At 47.7% G+C, this 27,166-nt stretch overlaps 3 protein-coding genes across 7 annotated transcripts in view; 2 read left to right on the top strand and 1 right to left on the bottom strand.

Annotated features, from left to right (window-relative positions):
• The window catches only part of GABBR2 (gamma-aminobutyric acid type B receptor subunit 2), a 320,004-nt gene extending 318,185 nt beyond the window's left edge, over window positions 1-1,819 (top strand). The window contains exon 19 of the mRNA XM_059657467.1: window positions 1,576-1,819. Coding sequence (XP_059513450.1) covers window positions 1,576-1,741 — 166 coding nt within the window. The 3' untranslated portion in view covers window positions 1,742-1,819. The remainder of the gene's footprint in view (window positions 1-1,575) is intronic.
• Window positions 1,820-8,968: 7,149 nt separating this feature from the next.
• Window positions 8,969-10,897, bottom strand: LOC132212187 (interleukin enhancer-binding factor 2-like). Its single transcript, XM_059657466.1, has one exon. The coding sequence runs from the start codon at window positions 10,880-10,882 to the stop codon at window positions 9,716-9,718; it is 1,167 nt and encodes a 388-aa protein (XP_059513449.1). The 5' UTR covers window positions 10,883-10,897; the 3' UTR covers window positions 8,969-9,715.
• Window positions 10,898-13,190: 2,293 nt separating this feature from the next.
• The window catches only part of TBC1D2 (TBC1 domain family member 2), a 41,218-nt gene continuing 27,242 nt past the window's right edge, over window positions 13,191-27,166 (top strand). For 2 of the 5 annotated variants that reach the window (XM_059657461.1, XM_059657458.1), the window contains exons 1-3: window positions 13,192-13,743; window positions 17,049-17,190; window positions 23,494-23,641. In XM_059657461.1, coding sequence (XP_059513444.1) covers window positions 13,369-13,743; window positions 17,049-17,190; window positions 23,494-23,641 — 665 coding nt within the window. In that variant the 5' untranslated portion in view covers window positions 13,192-13,368. Of the gene's footprint in view, window positions 13,744-17,048; window positions 17,191-23,493; window positions 23,642-27,166 lie in introns of all 5 variants that reach the window. The other 3 variants (XM_059657463.1, XM_059657460.1, XM_059657462.1) reach the window with 3 other exon arrangements.

Below are 27,166 nucleotides of genomic sequence, written 5' to 3'. Positions count from 1 at the left end.
CCAGTTAGATAGCACCCTTCCCCAAGTCAGAGTTGATTCATCAGCTCCCTTGTTCTGGACTCTTTTCCAACACCATCTTGCCTTAGGAATTGGTCATAGTTGATGTTACAAAGGTTCAAAATGAGATCTCTAACACCCTTATCTCGTGAGCACCTGCAAAGTATCTCTTGAGAGAAGCCCTTTTGGCCAACAGGTCCTTAAAAGGAGTGGGGGCAGCCAGCCCTGCATCTGTCCCCATCCGTCTCAGATCCCGACCAATGCCCTCCCTACGGTCCAGGCACAGCCTGTTGCATTGAGGCAGCCACTGTGATTGGCCTCCTCCACAGAACTCTGTGGTTTAACAGAAGCAGAAGTCCCACCTTGTTTGTTTCTGCTTTGTTTCTGTGAGCAAGTTACATAAACTCATCTTTAAAACGGGAATACTGCTTTTGCCTTCTGGGTTTTTGTGGAGATCTGGAGTTTCGTCCCACCTGCATGGCCAGGCGCTGGGGACACAGCAGGCCTAAGAATACAGGGAAGGCAGCTTCCCAGCTGCCATGGAGACGTGCACCAAGCGCAGCTGGGCAAAGCAGGGGCGGTGGCCTGTGCACATCCCCCAGAGCAGCTTTCCCAACAACTAAGGTGACTTCCTGACCTGCCCGTCACGGTGAAGAATGATGAGAAGGTGAGCGTGGAGGTGTGGCAGTAGAAGGGAGTTGGAAGGCAGTTCATTTCCAGTCTGCTCCTCCATCGGTCAAGCAAACCCTCCCCCAGCTCCGGCTCCGGTATTTCTGGCTGCATTTCAAAGTTTCCGAGGGCTCTGGGGGCTCAGAGGAGGAGTGGGCTCATTCTCTGGGGGAATTTGCACAAAGGTGACATTTGAACTGCATCTTAAAGGAAAAGAGCTCATCAGATGGGAAGTAGAACAAGGTTCTCCAGGTGGGGGAACAGCCTATGCAGAGGCGTGGAGAGTGGCCACGAGTAGTGTTTCAGGGGAAACTAGCTGGCGGAGGGTAGAGCTTATGGAGAGAGGGAGTAGAAGATCCAGCTGGAGAACCTGGCAAGAGGCAGATCTTAGAGAGCCCTGAGTGTCCCATCTCAGTGTTGAAGAAATAATGCTAGTCACCGAAGACCAGGAAGGAACCTTCTGGAATTGGCCCAGCAAGAAGGGCTGCGTTCCTGGACGAGGCAGGGAGGCAGAGCCAGTGGGGAAGGATGGGTCAGCTGAGAAGCCTTTCAGGGATGAAACCCAAGGCCACGTCCATGTGGAGGCCTGCAAGAGTAGGCAGTGGGAGCTGTCTGTGTTTGCAGAAAGCCCTGTTGAAAGGGCAAAGCCTTATCCTTAGGAATCACCAGAAGCTCAAGGAGCACCCTCCTAGCTTACTGTCTCCCTGGTTCTTGCCAGGGCGGCACAGGTAGGCCTGCATTAAAGACCTGCCAGCCGGGTGAGTGGTTAGATGATCTTGAATTCAGAGCATTCAGAGAAAACTGTGCTACTCACCATCAGCCTTAGCCGAAGCGAGTCCAGGGACTTTCTGGTGAGCAGCCAGATAGCCTCCCTTAACACTCCTCCCTCTCTCTGTCTCCCTGCCACAGCATCCAGCGCCGGCTGTCCCTCCAGCTCCCCATCCTCCACCACGCCTACCTCCCGTCCATTGGAGGTGTGGACGCCAGCTGTGTCAGCCCCTGCGTCAGCCCCACCGCCAGCCCCCGCCACAGACATGTGCCACCCTCCTTCCGAGTTATGGTCTCGGGCCTGTGAGGGTGGTAGGCCTGGGGCTGGGCCTCCCCCATGACAGAACCACACAGAGCAGAGGCGTCTGCTACAGGAACACTGTCGGATCTGGCTGCAGAGAAGCTGGGCGCCATGCTGGCCTTGCGGGACTCTTGGATGGCACTCCGGTGGACAGGATGGGGCGCACTTGGCACCTGACCTCGCGCCTTATTTGTGAAGTTTTTATTCTTTCACAAAGAAGAGGAATGGAATTGACTTCTTGCTTAATGTCTGCAAACAGGAGGAACTGAAATATTTGAAACTTTGAGAGAGAAAAACCTAGACAAGGAAAGAGTCACTAGAACTCCAGCTAGAAGTCGCTGCACAGCCTTGGGAAGAGGAAGGGCTGCTGGAGAAACGGCCTTCGCCTCTGCACACCCATTGCTGGCTGCAGACCCCAGGCCAGCCCTTCTCCTCTCTGGGGACGGAGGTGGGAAGGGCAGTCAGGCCCGCAGCTGCCAGTCCAGCCAACCAGCCTTCCTGGAGCAGGGAGCCCACAGGAAGGGCAGCCAGGCACAGCTCTGCAGCAGGTGGCCCAGGGCCGGGGTGCGGGAGCAGGCTGGCTCACATGCCTCCTGGTGGGACCTTACTCTCTGATAAATGCCACACATTAACACAATAACACCCGTTCTGAACCGTGGGGATTTAGGGCACGTCACTGCAGACACGCTCTGCAGCATTCACCGACGGTCGGTCACGCACCCACCTCATTGGCCATGTCCTTGTGTTTGCATCAGGTGTTCCTGGTAATAAGGGGGGCCACCTGAGCTAATCATGGGATGTCTGCTCCCAGCATACACAAAAAAGAAAGATTGTGCACTTTAACCTCTCTCATCAGGGCCCAAGGGCTTGCTGGGTTGTTGCTGTTATTGTTTTTTCCCACTGACTTTGTTTCTGACCAAAGTGAATCATGGGCATTCTTCTAGAAGACATCCCTGTACTCATAGGGGAAGGAGTTGCTAGCTGAGGGCTTCTCTCGGCTTCAGAAGGCATCCTTCAATCCAGGCAAGCTGGTGACCTGTGCCCATGGGGGTCACAGGGGTGATCAGTCAGCACAGTGTCGCTCTTTCCTTGTAGTTGAACCCCAAAGAGCACCTCCTGAGAGTAAGACACACCTGGGTTCAAGTCTTTACTCCACTGCTGACTCCCTCCATGATCTTGGGCAGGTCACAGTGTCTCTCTGAGCCTCAGTCTCCCCTCTCTAACAAGTTGGGCTTGAAATAATACCCATCCCTGCCTATCTCACCTGATCTCATGCAGGAAAGCTTCATATCAAACAATGAAGCGACCTGATCCGCGAGGTATCGGGATGACCGTGACCTTTAGCCCTCACAACAGCCAGGGAGTGGCCCACAGAAGCTCCCAACACAGCCCTCTACCAGGATCAGCTGGCTGAAGAGAGGCTCCCTATGACCTTTGTGACCTTCCTAGACGGGTTCATTCTTTGCTGAAGAAAGGCCTGACTGACAACGTCCAGGACATCTGCACAACTGAGCAGTTGCTCGCTCCCTAAAGAAACCTAATGGCAGCTTCCACAGGCAGGCAATAATCCCTTCCCAGACCACTGACGTCAGGAATATGCTGCTGTTACCACCAGGCTTTGACAAAAGGGCCCACGGGATCTCACCATCACCGACATTTCAGAACACCCTATTTCACGTAGTGTAGCTTTCCTCTCCCCTCCCCCAAAGAGAGGTTATGGAGGTACTGTAGCTTTTAGGGGGAAAAAATGTTCACACATCACAGGTCAAGTTGAAGTCATTGTCTGTTTAGGCACTAAAAACCGGTGTTGTCACTCACTGTGTATTACAGTATTTACTTGCTTTCTTGATTTCACCAAAATCAGATTTAATTTAAAGGGTCACATTAATTTTTCAAAGAGAAAGAGACAATTCATTGTACATAATGTATACACACAAAAAAAAAATACCTGTAGAGATATTATTCCAGCATAGCAGGGGAAAAGGAACAAAAGTATTGGACAGTCGGAGGTGAGTGTGTGCGTCTGTAACCCATTGTGACTCCTGAACGTGCACAGTCTTCTAGGTTAACCCACAAAGTACATTCTCTGTCTTACTGATACTGTAGGTTCACCCATTTTTTAAAATTTCCCTGCAAATAACAAGACCCACAGAAGTGACTCTAGCTACTTAACGGTCTGTTCTTTTATATGCAGCAAACACACCGCACATTTCTGAAAAGGCTTCATTCAGCCTGAGGTGTTTTCCAATGATGTTAGTGCACAAACGCTTTCAATTAGACTGGAACTGCCAGAATCAAATGTACATGAGGAATTTCTCGTCCCCCTATTGCATGGTATCAATTTTTAATAAATTGTTGCAAATTTGTTTTTATGAATAAAAGGGAAAAAACTGTCGTCTGTAATGCCTACTCTCAAGCCCAAAATGCAGGTCATTTCAGGCCATATTCCTCTGCTCAGAAACTCAAGGGACGGTTCTGGGGTTGCCTGCTCAGCACTGTTCCTTCCGAAGCTGCCCGCCCTGCCTTCTGCTGACAGCGCAGCCCTGTTACCATTTGGCACAGCTTCTGGCCACAGGTGATGGATCTAAAGTGGGAACCGGACCTGAGCTGGGCCAGTAAGTCCCTTCCCCAGGTCTCCTCCAGGTAAAGCAATGTAGTCAGCCACAGAACAGAAAAATGAAGCCGGTCAAGGACAGCTGTTCCTGAAGGCCAGCAGCGCCCTGAGCCTTCCCTGCGGGGGGTGCAGGCCTTCCTTGGAAAATCCACTCCTCCAATAAATCACCCTTTTTGTCAGGGTTGGTTCAAGTTCAGATCTCATCACTTGGAACCAAAAGGTTCCTGACTAATCCAGAAACCTTACTGTTCCCCCACCCCCAGCCCCGACTCCCCCTCCAGACCAAGACAGCCTGTGAGATTTGGCCCCTGCTCCTTTCCAGCCTCATTGCCCGCCTCCTCTAACCGGACAATAGCATGCCTCTTAGGTAGGAAACTGTTAGGGAAAATATCTTGACTCACCATGGGGGCAGGGGAGAGAGATTCTGGAGACAAGGCTAAAGAGAGACAGGGCAACCGTTCGTTAGAAAGGACTAGAAATTGGGGAGGGGAAGGAGAGAGAAAGGTGAGAGAGGACGGAAGCCAAGTTCAAGTAACATGGCAAAGTGGCCAAAAGACCTTTAAGAACAGAGATGTCAAACATTTGATTTTAAGTCATTTGTGTTGCTATGAAGTAAACCATCTCCTTCACTTCACCCCCTCCTGCAGAATGTCCCTAAAAACCTTCAGTAACCTTTACTATGCAAGCAAAAGTCTTGTGGATTTGGTGGAAATGAAAGAAAGACACAAATACTTTTTGGATTTAGGTGGAGGCCAACGTGGGGATAGAAGAAGTAAACCACACGATGCAGAGGGAAAATACGCTCCCTGCACAAGCAGGAACGTGGAGCCGCAGGCGCTCACCAGCTCCCGGAAAATCACAGGAGCGTCGGAAAGGCACAGGAATGGGAAGTGTGGCTTATCCCCTCTAGATCTCGCTGGCCATCATCACCCTTGCTGACATCTAGGTTATCTAAGTAACAGGAAACATTTTCTCCTGTAGAGCCATATATCTCAAAGGTCCTGAAGGCAAAGGTAGAAATCCTAGAAAGCAAGACCAGTAACACCACGCTCACCTACCTCACAAAATAAATTCCATGCTCACAGCTTTGGAATGGAGTGAAATTGGAGAAGCTGCCCGCCTGCAGAGCTATTAGCTTGGCCGTCTTTGCTCTCAAGGTCATGGCTGCTCTCTTGCTCGGGTCCACCAGCCTGTTACTGGAGAGTTCTGGCACATGGGGAGTTAGGGCTCTGAGCCAAGAGGAAACACATTTGCTTTTTCTCTGTCTGAATCCCAATGGAACAGACCCAGGGCAGTATTTTTCAAACTTGGAAATTATAGAGACACCTTTTAAGACATGGTGTTGACTTCGATTGTTTTTTTTTTTTTTTTTTTTTTTTTTTTTTGATTGTTTTTATAAAGCAAATTACCTAAATGTGTTCAAACTAGATATAAACACGTTTACATCCTTCATGTAAAAGCCAAATAAATTTATAAATTAAATGCAAACAAAATGACAAACCCAATAGAAAACATATTAACAACACTGATTTAATGGGACAAATGAGCTTTTGCTGAAAAATAAATTGCAGCTCACTGTGCGAGCGTAGCACCAACTGCTCCCGGGCACATTCCTTTGAATTCGCCTGCCTGGTGTGATGACTCAATTATCACACTGCTTTTCCTTACTTAAACTACTGTGACAGCTTCATTTATTCAGCAGGACATGATGTCACTTGGCCCTCACTCAGCTCTAACACATCACTTCTCTATTCAATCCACCTTTGCTTTTTTCTCAGGAGCCTTTGACAGTCACGGGGCCCCCCAGATAACACACACAAATCAAACGGTGATTGAGTGCTGATGCTCATTAAACGCTAGGCTTAGTGCTTTGCAGGCATAATCTCATTTAGATCTCACAGGGACTCTAGAGCAGGAACAATTATTGCTGCCCTTTTGCAACTAGACACTGGCACCGAAGATGAGTGCCATCCTGGGTCACGCAGCTGGAATGATAGAGAAGGAATTTGATGCTAGAGCACACCCTCTTACCACTTCCTTAAACTGCCTCATCAGAAGCAGCTGGATTCAGATCACCCAGAATATGCCAATTTAATTCATTTTAGGTTACCTTAAAATTAAAACACAATTTTTTAATGTATACATTTGCACACCTCTGAGATTCATCAAGTGATGAGATTTGAACTTGAATAGACAGAGGCTATAAGCCCAGTCTGGGCACCTCTGGCCCAGGCAACGTGAGAGGGGGAAACCCTTACTGCGCTGAGGCCCAGGCAAGCCAACAACATGGAAGAAGCAGAAACAAAGCTCTCCCAAGTTGCTCATCGCCCATATCCCCCCTGACCATTGCATCTGGAGCATGCAAGCCTCCAAGATCTGACAGAAGGATTCTGCCAGCATCCAAAGGCGAGATAGAAGATGCTCACCCTTCTGGGGGAAATGCCAGCCCTGGGTATGATAGTCACTGCTTAGAAATGACCAGGCTGGCAAATGCTATCAACATAGGTCAGAAAAAAAGTATGATGTAGTATATTCACAGAGTGTAATATTATACAGCAGTGAGAATGGAAAAAACTACAACTACATGTGACGATATTAATGAATCTAAAAAACATGTAGAGTGAAAGAAGCCAGACATAAAAGAGGGTGTATTGTAAGATTCCTTAATAAGTTTAAAAAGAAGCAAAACTAATTTTTAGACATCAGAACAGTGGTTACCCTGGGTGGGGAAGGTGGTGTGAGGAGGGCTTCTGGGTGCTAGTAATGTTATGGCTCTTGATCTGAGCAGTGTTTACAGGCCTGTGTTCACTACATAAAAATTCTTAGAGCCCTAGCCTTTTTGGCTCAGTGGCTAGAGCATCAGCCTGTGGACCAAAGGGTCCCGGGTTCAATTCTGGTCCAGGGCATATCTTGGTTGCAGGCTACTCCCTGGCCCAGTTCCTGGTCTGGGCTCATGCAGGAGGCAACCAGTTGATGGGTTTCTCTCACATTGATGTTTCTCTCTGTCTTTCCCTCTCTCTTCCACTCTCCCTAAATATCATGGAAAATTATCCTTGGGTGAGGATTAACAACAGAAAAAAATTCTTTGAGCTGTACACTTATGATGTGTGATTATATGTGCATAGTAACACATATACATTATCACACACATATGTATATTTTATTTATTATACTAGTGGCCCAGTGCACAGATTCGTGCACATTGAAAGGAAATTAATTAGAAAGTGGCCAGTGGGATGGGACTGGGTGAGACGGGGCCAGACATGCCCTAGAGCCAACCTCCTGCAGTCCCTCCCCGGCCAGCTGCACCTGGGGCAGCGCTGTGGCTCGAAAGGCATCTGCGGTCACTGCAGCTCAGCAGTAAACCAGCTTCGGAGTCAACAGTGCCCCAGCAGCAACATAACCCACGACCGAAGGTGGAATCACACAGCCAAGGAATTGGGCTCACTCCTCTCTGGTACTGGGGTGTGTCACCCGAGAACCGCCGCCACCAAGTCACCGCAGCTCGGCAGCTCCTGCATTGGGCATCTACCCTCTGGTGGTCAGTGCGCGTCATACCTACCAAACGGTCGGATGGTGGGACGGTCACTTAGCCTTTTATATATAGATATACACATAAAAATATAAATATGTATATGTTACATATACATATTTCTATAAAAAATCGTATACTAGTATGTATATAAAGAAATCACACATCATTTATTATATACTTCAATAAAATATGCCTTTTCCTGGACAGTAAAAAAAATCCACTAGAGTCTACGAAGATTCTGCAGCATAAAGACAAACAGCACACAACAAGCTGAGACTGAACATACTTTGGGAAAAGGTTTTCTGCAGGAAACAGAAGTAAATGCCAAATCTCATCTGCATCTGCTCTAGCCTCGAGAAAAATTAGTAAAACCTCATTTCCATGAGACAAGAGATTTTATAAATTGATGAGACAATGGGCTGAAAAGAAAAAAAGAAAAGGTGGGGAAGGAAGGAGGGATGAGAGATGGAGGGAAAATTCTAGGATGGAGGTAGTGTCAAATTTAACCCCTTCCCTCTCCCAGTTTCTTGCTGCAAATAACCTCTCCACCTCATACCATCTTCCCCACTACCCATCCCCACCAAGGGTAACCACATGCCAAGCATGTTTTATAGTGTTTATAGAATCTTGAATAAAAATAAGAGAGTTTAGAAAATGATCTGGTACAAATGAATGTTGGTCCCTACCAGCTCAAAGACGCTAGGATTCCTAGAACTCATGCTAATCCTAGTAGCTAACACTTGCCAAATGCTTTCTATGGGCCAGACACTGTGTAAGCACTTTATGTGGTTCACCTCACATAATCATGTAATAACACTATGCGGTAGGTGCTATAATTATCCTGCTATACAAATGAAGAAACTCAGGCAGAGAGGCTAAGTAACTATGTCCAAGGTCAGACATCTGTGATTATAGAGCCAGAATTCAAATACAGACCGTCTAACTCTGGGACACTAGAGAAGAAGTGATGAAGGTACCACCAAGATTTGATATTTAATTTCCCATGAGAATTTTCTCTCCCCCCCATTAAAGGATGCTCCTGTATTTCTTACCAAGCATACCAAGAACATAAAACACCAAAGTCTAGTTGTTTTTGTTTTATTTCTCTGGCTTATAAATTTGTGAAAATTAAACTAAAAATATTCTCTCATGTTATTTGATTCTTTAAAATAACAAATTTAAAAGCAAGTTTCCCTGGAACCAACGTTCCTTTTGTATAATCTGGTTTACATTCAGAATTTGAAATGGGATATAAAATAGAACATGTTCAATGTATGCACTGTCAGGTCATTTCTTTCAAGATTCTATAACTAAGTGCTGTAAAACATGTGCTTGGTGTGTAGAACTGAATTTCCATGAGGCTCAGTCATATAAAATTGGACTGATGAAGTAGACATTTGTTACAATGATCCTGCCAAGTAGCTGGGGAGCCAATTTTGACCTTGAATGTCATGTTTAAATGTTGTTTATCTGTTTTTAATATTTTATAGGAAAACTGCCAATGAGAACCTTATTTGCAAATGACTTGTAGGTTTAAATGAACCTAATTCCTTTAAACATTATCTATTTGAAAATAATGTGCTAAATAAACATGAATCCTTGGGTTTTATCCATTGAAAATGATATTACTCAAAAATAGGTGTGTTAGGAGTATATCATGATGTTTTGTTCACCAGAAAGCCTAACTTTTTTTTTTTTTTACTTCTGTGGTTTATTTTTATTTTCTTTCCTGTCTCCCCCAGCCCTCAGAAATGCCACCATATAGAGCCCAGTAGCAGTTAGCTCAGGCTCCAAACTTCCCCTTGGGTAAGAAAGGGTGGAGAGAAGGGAGTCACTCCTGAGTCTCCATGCTTTCCTCCTCTTCTCCTTGAGGTGGTTCTTCTGTATTCTCCTCCTCTTCCTCCCCTTCCTTCTTCTCTGGTGGCTTCTCATAAGCCTTTTCTGAAGGTGTCACTATCACTCCATCCCAGGTAGATATTTCAGAAGCAAGATAGCTGGCATCACCCTCCTGGCCAAGGAGCTTCCTAAAGCCACCGTGTGAGAGGATTCGGACCAGAGTCTGAGCTGTGTAGCAGACCATGTCCTGCTGTTCCAAAGTCATGACCGTGTATACTCTGAAGTTGCCACTCTCACAGGGGTCTGTGATGCCCATTGACCCTGGCAAGAACAGTCCTGCAGCCAGAATCTGCAAGCAACGCCTGTATGCCACACTGAGGGCCAAAGGCTGTCTGGTGGGGTTGTTCATCACAGCATAGTGCCCGAGGAGGTCAAGGATCCAGGGTGTGAGGGGCTCAAAGCCAGGAAAACGGATCCTCAGGTCCTTCAGAAGTCTGATGAGAACTTTAACTGTGGACTGAGAAGCATTTTCTTCAAACCAGCGGGCATGGCGGATGGCTGCTAAGGCACTCTGCAACACCTTGATGTCCAAATGGAGTTCTGGATCCAGTTTTCGGAGATTGGGTGGCACTGTTGTAATGAGAATCTTCACTGTAGCATCAGAAGAACTGATCTCAAAGCCAGTTTCACTGGTCAGCATGGTCAAAACTTCAGAAAGATCCTGTGCTCGTAGGCTTTCCACGATTTTGTTCCCGAGGGCAGCAACGGCTTCCAACGTTGGCAAAATCTTTAGGATGACCACCAGGTCAGCCACATTATGTCCTGTAGTCATTGTGCCCTTTTTATATGATCCAACCTGTCGCACTTCTTCAATCTGCACTTCAAATGTCCCTGGAGCCACAATCAAACTGTCAATCACATTGCTTATTTTTGTCACCAGAGAAAGGATAGCGGCCTGTTCAGCAGAATTAGGAGCAAGGTCCCGATTTCTTTTCAGCAATGCCTCACTGAAGGAAGATTCATCAGGTGCTGGCTTAACCCGAGGGAAGGCCATTTCACACAAATAGAAATCAAATGGGATGTGGGGCACAAAGGGCCTGAACCCTCCTCCCGGGCCTCCCCGGGAACCAAAGCGCCCGCCTCGGCCTCTGTCGCCCCTCATGGCACCCCAGATCCTGAACCAAGCCTTGTTGGGGTCCAACCCCAGCAGGTCCAGGGGTTCCTAAAGGTGTGAACGGAGTCGGCGAAGAAGGAATGACACGGAGGCAGCGTTCAGTTGATCAGCAGCCTAGCCAGGTTCTGTAGCCAGGATCTCCAGCCAGGTTCTGTGTGTTATTGTCTTATTACATCTGTATTTATACCAGTTGATTTTAATCCTATCAATTTCTATTCCAAAGGTTAGGGCGTTTCTTATCTCCATTCCAGGGAGTAAAGATTATGTAGTTTAAACGTGATTGTTTGTAAAGTGATTAACACCCCGCTGGCACTTAGTTAAGGGGTTTTATTCCCTCCCTAACTTCAGGGAACAATTCCTACCTGGAGAAACAACCTTTCTCGGAGAGGTGACCTTGGTTAAAACATATAGCGCCAAGAAGGGGAGCAAACATATTAAGAACAGTATGCCATATACGCCAGGTCCCTTGAAACATATGTTGTGCAGATGTTTCTTCCCTGCAGCAACTGTGTCAAGCAGCAAGGATGGACTGGCTTCCGGCAAATCCTAACATTTTAAAACATATTTTCAATAAGACTTACTCTTTCCTTCACAAGAGAATTAAAACTATCCCATAGTAAGAGAAGAAAAACTTCAACATGGAAAACACCTCCAAATAACTTAAAATATAATGTTCGTTAGAGCATGTAATAAACCCTTATTGAACATGAAGAAACACAGGATTTTGTTGATAATCTGTTTTTCTTGCCTTCACTAAATAAGTGGGTTGAAGGAATATGTAAGATATGTTGTTTTTAAAGAGGTCAGATTTTTTTTTTAAATATATTTTATTGAGTTTTTACAGAGAGGAAGGGAGAGAGATAGAGAGTTAGAAACATCGATGAGAGAGAAACATCAATCAGCTGCCTCCTACACACTCCCCACTGGAGATGTGCCCGCAACCCAGGTACATGCCCTTGACCAGAATCGAACCTCGGATCTTTCAGTCCGTAGGCGGACGCTCTATCCATTGAGCCAAACCGGTTTCGGCAGAGGTCAGATTATTAACCTGCCTGTTTGGGTTCTGCTGTGGGAGGGTTATTCCTGAGTGCCCTTTGACAAAAAGCTTGGGAACACCTCACGCGGACAAGGGCAGTACACCACAACGGCCACTAGGTGGCACTTCGGGACAACCGCTTGCTCTGCAGCTAACAACATCCTCCAAGGAGGAGGGGAGGGATATTGGCTATATTTTGATGTAATTACCAGAAGTGTATCCATTAGGATATACAGCAATTAATGCACTTAGATCAACAGGAGTTCCTCTCTAATGTCCCTAAAACTCAAATATTACACATCATCTTTCCAACCTTACTGTCATAAACATACTATTTTTACCTAAATAACTTTTGCGAAAATAGTTTTGTGGCCTGCTTTTTCAACCTAATACTTTCCGTAGAATTCCATATCCTTCTGCAAAAAGTACCCAATCAGTTACTTAACCAATTTCAGATTTTTGGTCATTTATATTCCTTCCAGTTTTTTTTGAAATAATAAGTAATGCTATATCGAACATATTTGTCAGCTAAAGGGAGAGAAGCGGCTAAGAAAGGGCCAGAGGGGTGGACAGAAATGGGCTCCACGGCCCAAATGGAAGAACACGCCCTAGACTGGAAGGAAGGGGAGAGTAAAGGGCAAGAGAGTGGAATGAGGCGGGAAGTTGAGCGAGTTGGGGCCTGGGTACACTTACTCTTTATTAGTTCGTACAAAATTACTGACCCAACCCCGCCCAGCAGCGCAGCAGCCAGCCGGGCGCCCTGTATTATGCAACCGGCGCCGGGAGGTGGAGAGCTGGGGCTGGGACCGAGGAGGGGGAGACCGCCGCGATCGGGCCACGAAAGCGCAGAACCAACGGGAAGAGAAAAGGTGGACGCCGAACCCACGAGCCCCACACGCCCGGCAACACCGGAAGTGGTGCCACCGAGCCCGTCGTCTCTCTCAGCCAATGGGCGCGCGATGCGCCGTCCGACAGAGACCCGCGCGGCGCCTGGGGAGAGAGGGCGGCGGCCCCTCGGCGTGAGGCCCTATCCTCCTACATTACTACGCGAGCTACCAGGACAGTCCAGTCAGTGACAGGCGTCCCTTCCCGTTCCTCTCCCGCCCGTTAACCGAGCTCAGTGACACCACGCCTCCAGCCAGAGGCCCTCCTCAGGCCCGGCCGCTGCCCTCAGTTAAGATGGCTGACTGGCGGGTGCAAAACCCGGAAGTGGGCGGGGCAGGAGGAGTCTGCGGGGGCGTGTCGGTGGGCGTGGTCTGGTTTCCGAGGGGCGGGAGGAGTGTGGCCCGCCGCCCTACTGGCCTTTCGGTCGGTGAGGCGCGCTTACAGCCGCGGGTCAGCACTGCGCCCGCGCTCGCGCCCAGATCGCCCTCAGAGGCTCCGAGATTCGTCCCAAGTCGGGCTGCGGACCTCCGGACCCTGCGCGGTCAGAGCGGCGATGGAGGGCGCCCGGGAGAAACCCCCGGAGCCTAGCTCCCCTGCCCTCGGGTCCCGAGAGCCTGCCGGCTTGGCCAGGGGCCCCGAGGTGCTGCCTCCCGGGGAGTCAGAGGGCTGCGCCCGGCCCCCGGAGCCGGCCCCCAAGAAACTCTGCGGATACTTGAGCAAGTTTGGCGGCAAGGGGCCCATCCGGGGCTGGAAGTCCCGCTGGTTCTTCTACGACGAGAGGAAATGTCACCTGTACTACTCGCGGACCGCGCAGGATGCCAACCCCCTGGACAGCATCGACCTCGCCAGTGCGGTCTTCGACTGCAAGGCGGACGCCGAGGAGGGAACTTTCGAAATCAAGACTCCCGGCCGGATTATTACCCTGAAGGTAAATGGGGCCGTTTCCCCCTTTGAAGCAGGGATGGGCTCCTCGGACGCCGGGGGGCGGTCACAGTAAACTTACCGGGAAAACGATCCCCGGTCCTGATCGCCCAGTGAACCCTGGGTGCCCAGGCCTTTGGGATTTCGGACGCGCATTCACGCCCCGCCCCTCGCTGGGTTCCCACAACAAAGGCAGGAGTGTGGGTCGCAGTTCGGGTCAGGAAACTGAGTCAGAGAGATGGAGTGACCGGCCCCGCCTCGGGCGCCCAGACAGCGTGTGTGGGGCCGGTTCCTGGGGTCTCATAGTCCCACTTCCTCTCGGTACCAGTACCGCAGCAGAACTTCGGGGACTTGGGGCTGACGGATAGTCAGCATAGGAGCTTGCAGTCCTTTCTCTGGAGACCTAGATTCTAAATCACTTTCCTTGATTTTCTGGCCAGAAGGAATGGATGCTGAGAACATGTTGGCAGGGACTAGGAGGTCAACACTGAGGTTTCACTGATCAGCTCAGGTTGTGCATCCGGGCACATCCCAGCCTGCTTCCCCTCCCGGCAGGTTTTGTGTAATCCTGTTTGACCCAGAGAGCCTGAAACGGTGGGAAGGCCATGTGCTTTGACGTCAGACCGGACTGGATTCAAATTCTAAGCCAGCTGCTTACTAGCTGTATGACCCTGGGCAAGTCCCTTCACCTCTCGGCATGTAGGTAGTTTGTGAGATTTAAAGCAAGATATGTGAAGCGTCTGGAACAGCAAAGGCTCCTACAAATCGTTGAAATACTCCCAGCACCTAGAATACCACCTGGAACCTGGAGGGTGCTCAGGTCAATGTTGGGTGGACGCACTTGGTGGTGGAGCCAAGAGGAGGTGCCCCGGAACTTAATTGGAAAGACAGATCTGTACTTTGAAATAGGAGTTCCAGGATTCACGCTCTGAATTAAGAATGTGTCAGGAGACAGCCTTCCCCACCCCATCCCATCTTCCCAGCCCCCCACCCTTACCTCCAGCCAACTGGGCATCTAGGGAGGCCCCTGGATGCAGCCCACAGCCTCCGCTCTCCTTTACAACCAGGCCAGCATGGGGAGACCAGGTAAAATAATGGAAACCAGGAACTCCAGGCCAGGCAAGGCAGGCATTTCACAGGTCATGTGGTTTGCAGGTGTCTCCTCCCACAGGTGGAATGCTATCTACAGGGTCTCCAACACGTGGCTTTTACTATTCCATTGATCTGTGTTCAGGCCGGTCTCTGTGCTAGGCACTGGGTATGGAGCCAAATGACACCTACCCCCTGGTGCTCAAACAGCCTAAGCTCTGGTGAGAGAGGCTGACGGAGATTGGCACACACAGTAAAATGTTCTGTTAGAGACACAGGAAGTCTGTACCAAAAAAGTGTGGTGACAGGATGGGTCAGGTTCACTGAGTGGGAGGGTCCATCCAGAAAGAATATTGTAGAAGGGATGATACCTGAATCCTGAAAGAGGACATCAGTTTTCTGCCAGCAGACAAGAAGGAGAATGTTATTCCAGGTCAAGAGACCCCCCATGAACAAAGGTGGGAAATCATGCTACCACCCAGTGTCCAGGCAAGTTCCAAGAGCTTGTGGTACAGACGGAGACAAACGATGGAATGGGAGAACAGAGGCCCACGGGAGGGCAGGGCGTTATGAGTTATGACGGGGAGCTTGGGCTTTGTCCTGGGGACTGTGGGAAATTGTCAGGAGCTTTAAGCAAGGAAGCACCGTGATAGTAGAATGCTTCGAAAGCTCAGTCTGGCCATTGGGTAGAGAACAAATTAGGAGAAGGCAAGGCTGGGGATCAGGGAGTCCATCAGGAGGTGATCACGAGAGAATGATGGCTGAGCTAGAACAGTGACAGAGTGAGACAGTGGCTAGGGATGTGAGAGGGGAGTCAGGGAGGCTCCTGTAACTGACTGATTGCCTGGTTGGTCCAGTCACTGATAGGAGTTGAACCCAGGATGAGAAGACAGTAGGACATCGGGTGTCTGTCCTCCTTGGTAGACTCTTAAGTTCTAAGAGGATAGAGGCATGTGTGTGGACTCACCACAGTATCTCCAGTGCCTCCCTCATTCCCTGACACAGATAGCAGGTGCTCAATATATACTTGTCCAGTGATTTAATAAAGTGGGTTTGGTTTGGGGCTGGACCTTGTCAGTACAAGGTCATGGTGAAGCCCTGGGAAGGCCTGCAGTCTCTCAGGGAAAGTGTATAGAAAGGGGAGATGGTGGGCATCATTTTATCTTATTTGGTATCTTTCCGACAGACCAAGGGCCTCTTTCTTGGAGCCCCCATGGCCTCGTGCACACCTCACATGTGAGCCTCTTAAAAGGAGGAGCTTGCCCTGGTTGCCCGTAGCCTGCTGCTTTTCTCCTGTGGCCTTGATTGTGAGCAGCTCTGAGAGACTCACCATCCACTCCGAGCCAGCTGCCCTGCTTCTGTGCCCAAACAACGGCAGGCCTTTGTACATAAGCCACATCTCCTGGCCACAAACTACAACCAAGCTCTGGGAGTGGGAGAAGTGGGAGACCCAGGGTCTGGGACCAACCAGAGCGGCTTCAGAGCCTCAGTTCCTCCATCTGTAGAAGAGGCTGAGCACTCCTGCCCGGCCTCCTCCCTGGAGGACCTGGTGACCCAGTGGATGTGAGAATAGGTGTTTGTACCACCCAGTGGTGGAAGACCAATCAGCATCAACCATTAACTGTTTGGGGGGTGCCTGGAGGGTGCCACTTTATCGTGATGTGCATATGGCTTTCCAGTCCCCAATCATATGCGTGACTTCAGTGCATCCCTAAAACAGAAGGGACTCTCCATTCCACACAAAGTCAGCTAAGACATTGAGATGTTGCACAAAGAGATAGAGACAGTGATGGTATCATGGGCCCCACTCGGCAGAATTTTAAAGCTCTTACCCTCTCTCTTCGCACCTCCAAATTCCTTTACCCAGTGAGCACATTTTGAGCACCTACTGTATGTCAGGTACTATGCTGGCCACTTTACCTTCCTTACCTCATTTCATCCTCATAACAACCGTCCTATGAAATGAGTGTTATCATCACCATAGTACAGCTGAGGACATTGAGGCCCAGAAAGGTTAAGGAACCTCTAAGTGGGAGACCAGAGCCTGATTACCTTCTATGGCCAAGAAGCAGGTGGTGTTTTCTAGGTGGGCACCCAGCCACAGTGAAATTTTTTTCTGGGAAGGAGAGTTACCAAGCTTCCCTTGACCTTCCCACATCCCATATTCAGCGCCACCCTGTGGGCACAGAGCCTTCCTTGACAACTAACCCTTATGCTTCTCAGGCCGCCAACAAGCAAGTGATGCTGTACTGGCTGCAGCAGCTGCAGATGAAGCGCTGGGAGTTCCACAACAGCCTGCCTGCACCTCCTGTCGTCCCTGACGCTGCTCTGGCTGGGAATGAGCCTGCCCTGCGCCTTGAGCTAGGTACCCAACGGGCTCACCTCCTGTGCACACCCAGGGCTCTTGGTGACGAAGCCTCACCCCTCCTATTAGGAGTGAGTGGGAGGAGCCCTCTGCTAAAGAAGCAGAGAGCCAGGGATGTGACTCAGGATCAGTTAGGGCAACCATATAGTGACAGGGGCAAGAATATGGGCTCCCAGGCCAGGCTGCCTGGTTCACATCCTAATCCTGTGTGGTCTTAGGCAAGATGTTTCCCCTTCTGAGCTTTAGTTTCCTTCCCTGTAAAATGAGGTCAGTAAAGAAATTATACTTACTTCTTAGGGTTTTGGTGAGGATTAAATGAATCCGTATACCTTAAGTGGTTGGGACGATGCCTGCACATTGTCAGTTCAATAGCTGTCAGCTATTATTATGATGACTATAATGGGAATGTCTTAAGAAATGAAACTTTAACAGAGTTTCTCTGAGGTAGGTTAATGAGAAATTGCAGATATTGTTACTGCTTCTTTATACAAATGCTTTTGTGCTGTGAGTTGTGTAGACCAGTGTTCATTGTATTATCCCTGTTGTTCGCATAAGCCAGAATCCTTCACCCCCATGTGGCCCACGAATAAGTTTCTTGATCCCAAATCCTACAACATCCCAGCAGGGAGGAGTCCTGGAGATCACACCCTCCCACCCGCATGCTGAAGCCAGGAATATGATTGGCAGATTTTAGAATCCAGACTGACCACCCACAGCTGCCCCTGCAGGAGCCCAGTGAGTGAGTTCCCAGCACAAATCTGCAGCACGTCTAAGATGCCTCATCCTTAATTAACAGGGAAGCCAAATGGGTGAGGGCAGGACTGTGGCCAAGTGATCCTAGACCTCCACACCCGGATGTTTTTCATGTCCCAAACTGAGCTCATCTGCCCTTGACTCTTCTCCCCCCAATTTCCTTCCCCCATTTACCCAGTTGCTCCAGTAACCAGGAGCCACCCAGATTCTTCCTGCATCTCAGTTAGCCAGTCGTCAGTCACCAGCGCTGGCCTCCCCTCCCTGTGGCCTAAACATCAGACTCAATCCCCCCTTCACTGTTGTCGCCTTGGGTCAGGCCTCAGCTCTTAGCTGGAAAATCATAGAGCAGCCTCCGCTCTGGTGTCCCCATGCCCCAGCCTGCCCCTCTGACCATCTCCTCACTGCAGTCAGAGTGAACTTTCTAAAGTGACAGCCTGAGCTCAGGCTTGGCTCAGTGGTTGCACATCAACCAATGAACCAGGAGGTCAGGGTGCGATTCGCAGTCAGGGCACATGTCTGGGTTGCAGGCTCAATCCCTAGTGTGGGGCATGCAGGAGGCAGCCGATCAATGATTCTCTTTCACCATTGATGTTTCTATGTCTCTTTCCCTCTCCCTTCCTCTCTGAAATCAGTAAAAATATATTTTTAAAATAATAATAAATAAAGTGACAGCCTGAGCCCCACTCCCCTTTCCTGGCTGTTCACCATGTCCCAGACCCAAATACAGTCCCAGCTCTTTCAGTCCCAGCACCAAATTCAGTCCTTCCTGCTCTCACCTGTGTCCGCTGCCCCAGCACCTGCCTCATGTCTTATGCTTCAGAGTGCCGTCTCTGCTCTCTTCTCGATGGCCAAGCTTTAGTGTCCCCTCCTGCTCTTGCCAACCTCCTCTTGGAAGCCTTCTGGGACTTTGTCAGCTGGACTCTATGAGTCCTCAGCACTTCCAGACCATCCTCAAGGCGTGTCACATTGTGTTCTAAGTAGAGTGTCCTTGTCAATCTCTGCCCCCTAGCCCTAAAGGGTGGGGGCTGTGTCTTTGTCACCTTGTCCCCATTACCTGGCGCCCTGCCTGCCACATTGGATATTTGTTGCATGAGTGTATGAGCAAATACATTGAATTTTATAATTAAATGAGGAAAGGAATGTAAAGCCTTTAGCATAATGCCAGGCACATAATTAATGCTCACTACATGGCATCTGTCCTAATAATATTATTATATGTGTACATGTACACTGTTATTATAACAACTGCATCTTTTTATTGTTAATAATCATCAGTGATTTCTCCTGAGAACCTTCTGAGTGTTTTATGATTGTAAGGGCTTTCTTTGAGGAAGGGTTTATTTTTGCTTCTACATTTTTATTCTACCCTCCACGCCCCACCTCCCAGAGCTAAACAACCCTGGCTGTGCTGGAAACTGCACATTGTGTCTGAGTTGACACAATTCCCCATCAGCCTCGGACCAGATGCAACGAGAAGCCCTCCCTGACTTGAGATGGGAAGAACCAGGTTATCAGTTTTGGGATCCCACAGGTTCTCCTGCTGTGCTGAACCCTTTCCAAGTTCTTGAATTCTGGGGTTTTGGTTCAGCACACTCGGCGGGCCTCTTCTGGGCCAGCTCCTGCTGTGGGCATGGGGGCAGGGGAGAGATTGTCATGACCAGGGCGCCAGTCTCCCAAGGAGGACACTGGGGTGATGCAGGAAGCAGGCATGTGGGCTTCCCCTCTGAAGCTTTACTCATCCTGCAGCAAGCCCTCACCGTCCCTGGCCAAGGGCGCCTGTGGAACCTTCCCCAGCTTAACCAGAGAGACATTTCTGGAGTCTTGAGCAAGATGGCAGGCTGTGGGTTGGCAGGCTGGAGCAGGCTGCCCCACCTCTCCAGTGCCTCCCTTCCTGGGAGGAAGCAAGGGCCTGCTGCCAGGGCAATGAAAACCTACCAAGTGGCGTCTGACTGAGTCACAGTGTCTCAGGACTGCCTTTGAGCACAAGGCACGTTCTCTACAGCTTTTACACGTTCACCCCTTAATTTTATACTTTCCCTGAACATTGGTCTCCATAGAGCCCAGGAAGATCAAGGGGAAGCCAATGGATTGATAATAAAGACGTTGCCAAAGTAGAAAACATCTCACAAAGCACTTTTATAAATGTTTATCATAAAAATATACATACCACTTACGCTGTTGTAACACTTCACTGCATCATCTATTAATCATCACAACACTCTTATGAGATTTTTACTGTTGTTTTCATTTTACAGAAGAGGAAACTAAGGGTTGAAGGGGCTTGGGTCAAACAGTAAGATGTCAGTGCTGAAATTTGAACCCTAGTCTGTAGACTCACACAAGCACACACCCTATCCTCAAGCACATGAGCCATGTGCCAGGGCCCTCCAGGAAACCAGTGGCCCGCCGGTCTAAGCCCCGATTGTTAGGTGATGGCTTCTTCCTACTGGTAATGGGACAGCCTCTACAGTTCAGGCAAAAGGAGAATTACGAGTAAATGCTGTTGAAAATTTTTTGTATGGTCACCTCACTGAGGGCACGTCTCCAGGCTGGAGAGGGACCCAGAGGCCCAGACCAGAGTCTTGGGTCAATTCTGTTTCCTGAAGGAAGTGCTACCCTTCACTGTGGCATCACCATCATGAGCCTCTCATCCTTTGGACACGCCCTTTGCACTGGGAGCTTGCGCTTTCCCGGGCACCCCTCCCTTCTTAGTACTGTCTGCTTGTCAAAAGTGCTGCTGTAATAAGGAAAAGTGAGGAACGGTGTTGGATCCATGGCTCTGCTAGCAGCTGTGCCACCTTGGCCACAAAATTCATCCTCTCTGAGCTGCTGTTTCCTCATTGGTGAAACCAACCCCGTGGTGACATTTAACCCCAAGACGTAGTTCTGTGTGGCCTCAGTAGATCTAGAGCCACAGGTAGAAGTTAATGGAAAACATATTGGCAGTTAGGGAAGTATTTGCCAAGACATTAAAATCTTAGACCGATGGTAATTTTTTTGTTTGTTGTGATTGAAGGAGAATGAAGATGATTCAAGTATTGATAAGCAAGGAGACCTTAATTATTTTGAATCAGCTCAAAGTCTGAATCAGAGACTCCTTTGAAAGATGTGCATCCACAGTATGGGGCTTTATGGTTTTCTAAACATTTTCATATACTTTAACCCTGAAGGAGACAGTGTAGGGTGGCTGTCTGGTTTTTAAAATATGGAACCTGAAGCAGAAAGAGTAAAAATGATCAGCCCGGTCACAGCGCCCTCCCAGCAGAAACATGGTTTGGCCGCAGGTCAGGCCCTTTCTAATCAGCCAGGTTTCTTCTGGCTCCTGCTGAAACCCCCAGGGGGCTCTGCCATTCCAGCCAGATCTGATCCCTTCTTAGCCACCCCATCCCGTTTGTCCTTATCACCTCCTCTTCTGGGACCCTCCTGGCTTCCTCAACTCTGGCTCCGGAACCCCTTCCCCCACTCCTTCTGCAGGTCCAAATCAGCTCCAGCCTTCCAGGCCGCTCGAATGCCCTTCCTCCAGGAAGTCTTCCTTGACCTGAGTTAGAAGGAATTTGTCTCCACCTCCCAGAACTCTCAGCACTTTGGCTGGCCTGCCCTCCAGCTTCCACCCAATTGGTCTTCCTAAAGCTGCACTTTAACCTGCTCCTGAAGCTGGGAAGCTTCCTGTGTCTTTGATTATCTCACTTTCTCCAGCCCCACCTGGAAACTAGGTCGATGCCCAAACAGCTGAGAAAATAAATTCAAGGAAGGAACTCAAAAGAATGAGTGGGTGTGGCCAGGTACCAGCCAGGCTGCCGGATCTGAAAGAGCCTTTTGGGGATTGACAATGTGTTATTTGCCAAGTTAGACTGCAAAGTTTATTTTCAAGTAGATTGAGCAACTCTCCCTGGCCCCCACCATTGCATTTAATGTTCTTGCAGATGCAAGGCAAAAATAAATGCCCTCTACCCCTTCGCCCTCTCAGTAAGAGGGCCCCAAGTAAAAGGTGTCTGCTGCCCTGCGTGTCTCAGGGCTGCCTGATCAAGATCATGCCATCTCCAAGTGGCCTTGGTTCTCTTTGACTTCTGGTAGCACTCAAAGCTAACTTCTGAATCTTTCACCTCCTCTCTCTTACATCTCAAATAATGTTTCATTAGTCTTGAAACCTTCCTTAATATTAAGCCTTTAAAGTACTCACTGCATAAGAATCACTGTGTAAGCAGAACATTTGAAAAACATAGAAAAGTAGCCATAAGCTTACCACCCAGAGACAGCCAGGGTTAGCATTGTTATGACCTCGAGCCTGCCTCTTTTTTTTTTTTTTAATGTAAATGATTTTCTGATCAGATAACAATACAAAATGCTTTACTTTGCTTTTTGGTACTCAGTATTGTGACCCTAAAATGTCCCTGTGTTGTAAAATCTGTTTATGAGTACCTATTTTTGATAAATATATATTATTTCCTGTTTATAGATGTAACCCATGTTTACTATAGAAAATTTGGGGGAAAACATTAAACTATAATGAGTAGCCTGCTCACTTTAATCCCAGCATGCAGTTCTGACCACTGTTAAGATTGCCAAGTATTTCTTTGAGACTCTTCCTATACAATGGAGATCATACTATAACCCTGATTTTTATCTGGCTTTTTCAACCTTAGAGTATGTACCATGCACATTCCCCTTGTTCTTAAGCATTCTTCCTTAGCATCATTTTAAATGGCTGAGTAAAATGCCCCTGTCTGAAGGCATCCTGACATATTTAACCTTTCCCCAGATCTTACTTGATGTTAATTTCAGTTTGAGGCTAAACAGTATCGGGATGAACCTCTTGGCTCATAAAGCTCTGTCTGCATTTGATACGACTTCTTTAGGGTGGATTCTCAGATGTAGAAATATTTGCAGTTCTGCTTTTTTTTTTTTTTTTTTAATCCTCACAGAGGATATTTTTTCCATTGATTTTTAGAGTAGAAGGTGGGGGGGACATCTATGTGAGAAAGGTACATCGATTGATTGCCTCCGAGGCCAGGATCAAACCTGCAACCCAGGTATGAATCCAACTCAACCCTTCGATGCGCCGGCTGACACTCTAACCCAGCCACGGGCCTGATCCAGCCCATTTGAAATGAATAAAACTAAAAAAAAAAAAAAAAAAAAGACCGTACCCTTTTATGTAATGATGTTTACTTTGAATTTATATTAGTTCACACAAACACTCCATCCATGCTTTTGTTCCGGCCCTCCGGTCCAGTTTAAGAACCCATTGTGGCCCTCGAGTCAAAAAGTTTGCCCACCCCTGCTCTAACCACTGAGCAAAAACAGCCAGGGCTGTTCTGCATATTTTTAATGGGTTTTTAGCAAGGCTGTTGCAGCAAAATGCATCATTTTACTGGTTGTAGAGCATTCAGTGAACCTCCTGCCTCTTTGGCTGCTGTTAACCCACAAGGAAGGCTTGCTCAGGCTGACTCCCACCTGCTCCCAGTGGGAGCTGAGCCCATAGCACCCACCTGTCTGGTCTTTCCAAGTGCAATGACCCAATGGGTAATTTCCCTTTTCTTTGTTCCCCAGAGCAAGAGGAGGCGGAGCTGGAGGAGTTCCTGCACCCCGTGAAAACGCCCCCTGGACTTGTGGGTATGGCAGCCGCCTTGCAGCCAGCCCCAGCCATGCCCTTGGCCCTTCAGAATATTTCCCTCAAGCACCTGGGAACCGAAATACAGTAAGTGCTACTGGGGCTGAGGGGCTGGCCAAGATGCAAGCAGCCCTTCTTCAGAGCTCACTGTGATCTGGGGTGATTCCCAGTAGGGAGGAGGGCCTGGTGGGGAGGGTTTAGGGCAGTGGTTCCTAACCTGGGGCACATACCCCACAGGGGAGCAACTTGATTTCTAAGGGGGGCAATTAGAGAATGAGTTGTTAACAGTGAATTTTTTGCATTTCTTATGGTTCTAGGGGCCTCATATACAGTATATAAATATATATTGTGACATTTATGCATTTCAGTTCTTTATTATATATTTTGAAACTTTATTTGCTATTTTTTCATATCACTTCATATTATTATTATTTTTTAACAATTTCTTAGTGATTTCTTCCTCAGTACTTCAACTGTCCTGTCATTCTTTTATTTTTCTCTTTCATAGATGCCATGTTCTTTGGAAGCTTATTTAGACGAACTTAATGTCCTTTTAGGCTTCCTCCACGTGATTAGGAGTTCACTTGGAGATGCTTAGGTGGGGCATGGCCAAAAAAAGGTCGGGAACCACTGGTTTAGGGGCTCTATTTTCAATTCATGCTATTACTTTAAAATATTACATTCATTGTTCTGATTTTAAAAGTAGTGCATATTCTTTTTAGAAATTAGAAACATCCCAAAAGATATAAATTTAACATTATCCATATTCCTGTCACCCAGACAAGCATTCTTAGCTCATTTTCTATACACATACATGCATAATTGATATCATGCTGAATGTAATGTGGTGATAGCTTCATAAATGTCTATATATTTCAAACACATCAAATTATTCACTTTTAATGTGTAATTTATTAGATGCCCATCATATATCAGCTACTTTTTCATTTAATGGTGTATTATATATACAATTTCCCATCGGCAGGCTTTGTTTTAAATAGGTTATAAAAAGATAGCAATATGGCCTGGGCTTTGGAGTCAAGTTGCCTGGATATGTGTTCTGGCTCCGCCAGTCATGGGCTCTGGTATCCTTGGCAAGTTGTTTGATTTCTCTGTGCTGCACTGAAATTGTTAGTAAATATAAAATTCAGCAGTGCTTGCCTTGTATGGTTAGTGCAGTGGTTAACTAGTCAGTGCATGCAAACTGCTTTCGAACTGTGCTTGGCAATGGGTAGGCACTTAAATACAGAATGGGGCAAAGGTAGGTTTACAGTTGTTCACATGGAAAATAATATAATAATTTATAAATAATAATACAAGAACAAACTTTCACGTACTCACAACTGTAAGCCTACTTTTGCCCACCCTGCTGCTGCTATTGTTGCTCTTACTGAAGAAATGGAAGCTTTTGGGAATTCAGACTGTACCCAATTCTGATCTGTTTGGGTGCATATTTTTTTGTGAGGACTTCATACAAACTGAACCTCTTAGAAAGCAGAATAGATTGTTCACTGGACTCGGATCAGAGACCCTGGCTCTGTGTGACTCAGGCCTAGCACTTCCCTCAGTCAGCCTCAGAGTTTGAGTTTGTGTGGGTAACTAGAAGGGTAGTGGTGCTGTTCCCAGGACAGAAGCAGGTTTTAGGGGAAAGACAATGAGTATTCTTTAGGGCCTAGAGGTTGACTACCCAACAGGCACTGGGTGGAGGACCTGGAACTCAGGAGAGCAATCTGAGCTAGAGAGAGACTTGGGGAGTATGGGGCATGGTTGAGCCCCCGAGTCCCCCCAGGGTGAGTGGACAAGAAGGGTGCCCTGCTGGAGATCGTCTCTAAGGAGGAGCTGGAGAGAACTGTGTGCATTGTGAGCCTAATGGGAGGTTTGAGGGGGCCTGAGAACTTCAGCCACCCCGCTGGTACACACTGTATCCAGGATGGTCTCACCAAGATTAAGCCAGGTTCGTGCCTGATGAAGGCCACAAACAACAGAAGTGAAACAGAGAACATGCAGAGACCAAGAAAGGAAGGAAGTTTCAGGGATTAGTCAGTTACCTCTTTCCTGACATTTGCAATAACCCACATAAAATGCAAGGGAGCATTGCAAGTGTTCTGGGGAGAGCCCAGTGAGTTCAAGGTTGCCCTTGTCTCCTGTATCCCCTGGCCCTGGCTGGTCTTAGAGCCTATAGTTGGGTCTGCCATGAGCCAAGGTCATAGTCTGGGGAAGGGAGTAAGGGAGCTTCCAGAGCACCATACTGGGTGCTTCATACTCTCATTGAGTTGTCTGTTAAGTTCTCAGGCTATGGAGTCAGATGTCCAGGTCTAATGCTCAGCCCCACCATTTACCATCTCTGTGGCTTTGGTTACTTATCCTCTGAACCTCAGTTCTCCTCTTGTGCAGTGGAGGTGGTAATAGTACTCACTCCATTGGGCTGCCATGAGGATTAAATGCATTGAATGTATGTGTGTGAGGATGAAATGAGTTGTATTTCTAGTGTTTAGCTTAGCGCCTTGTCTGTAAAGGGCCTCGTTGTTGTGAATACATTCATCATCCCCACTGCAGGTGAGAAAACCCAGACTCAGAGAAAGGATAAGTGGCTTGCCCAAGGCTTTCTTTCCAGGACAAGCCTTTATGATCACTACCTTTCTGCTGACCAGGCATTTCAGACCTGGAGCTAAACCTACACAGAAAATGATCTATGAACTGCTCCAACCCAAGTCAATAAATTTATGAAGTGGAGTTGCCTCTTCCAAGCACAATAGTTTGGCTGGGTAGTGGCCACCTGGTCTGTGTCTGTGGAGATCAGAAGGCCCTTTACTGCCCTGAGGTTGGGGTTTCTATGCCTCTTATATCCCAGGGATGACTGTGAGCTCCTAGACATGTTGGGGAAGCTGCAATCCCTGGGCAAGGGGGAGTATGGGCAGCCGTGATGTCACCCCACCCAGCCGCTTCCTCTGGCTGTAGGGATGTGTCTCTGGGTCTTCTCCAAGTCATGTGGCTTGTGGTTTGTGGTTTGTGAGATACATTGTCATGGAACTCAACACAGGACCCAGCACAAAATGCTACTCAGTAAATCATGTCCCTCATCATTCTTTTTAATATGGCCTACCACCTTTTATTTTAACATGGAGAAAATAAGAACTGGGAAGGGGAAGTGACTAGCCAAGGAGTCGGGGGCTTCTTAAAATAGGACCTTAATAATAACAGAGTAAAAGGAGTCAGAGACCAAATTTTAAAGTCTGATAGAGTGTTGACTTCTAATTTCTTCTCTGTTCTTAATTTAACTTATTAATTTCTCCATTAAAGTAAAATCTCACTTTTATTTTGGACCCAACTATACCAAGAAACTGGATTTTCTTTTAAAGATAAGTTTCAGATTAAATAATTATTCTTTGAAAAAAATCAACAAACTTTTAGCTAAACAGACCAAGAAAAGGCATGAATCAATTACTAATATCAAGAACAAAAGGGGACAATACTACCAACCTTACAAAAATAACAGTATTATAAGGGAATACTAAGAACAATTATACACCAACTAGTTAGATAACTTCAATGAAATAGACAAATTCCTAGAAAGACACAAATTATTAAAACTGAATCAAGAAGAACTAGAAA

Source organism: Myotis daubentonii, chromosome 11, assembly GCF_963259705.1.
Source record: "Myotis daubentonii chromosome 11, mMyoDau2.1, whole genome shotgun sequence".
Classification (NCBI taxonomy): Eukaryota; Metazoa; Chordata; class Mammalia; order Chiroptera; family Vespertilionidae; genus Myotis; species Myotis daubentonii.
This window is presented reverse-complemented; position numbering and strand designations above follow the sequence as displayed.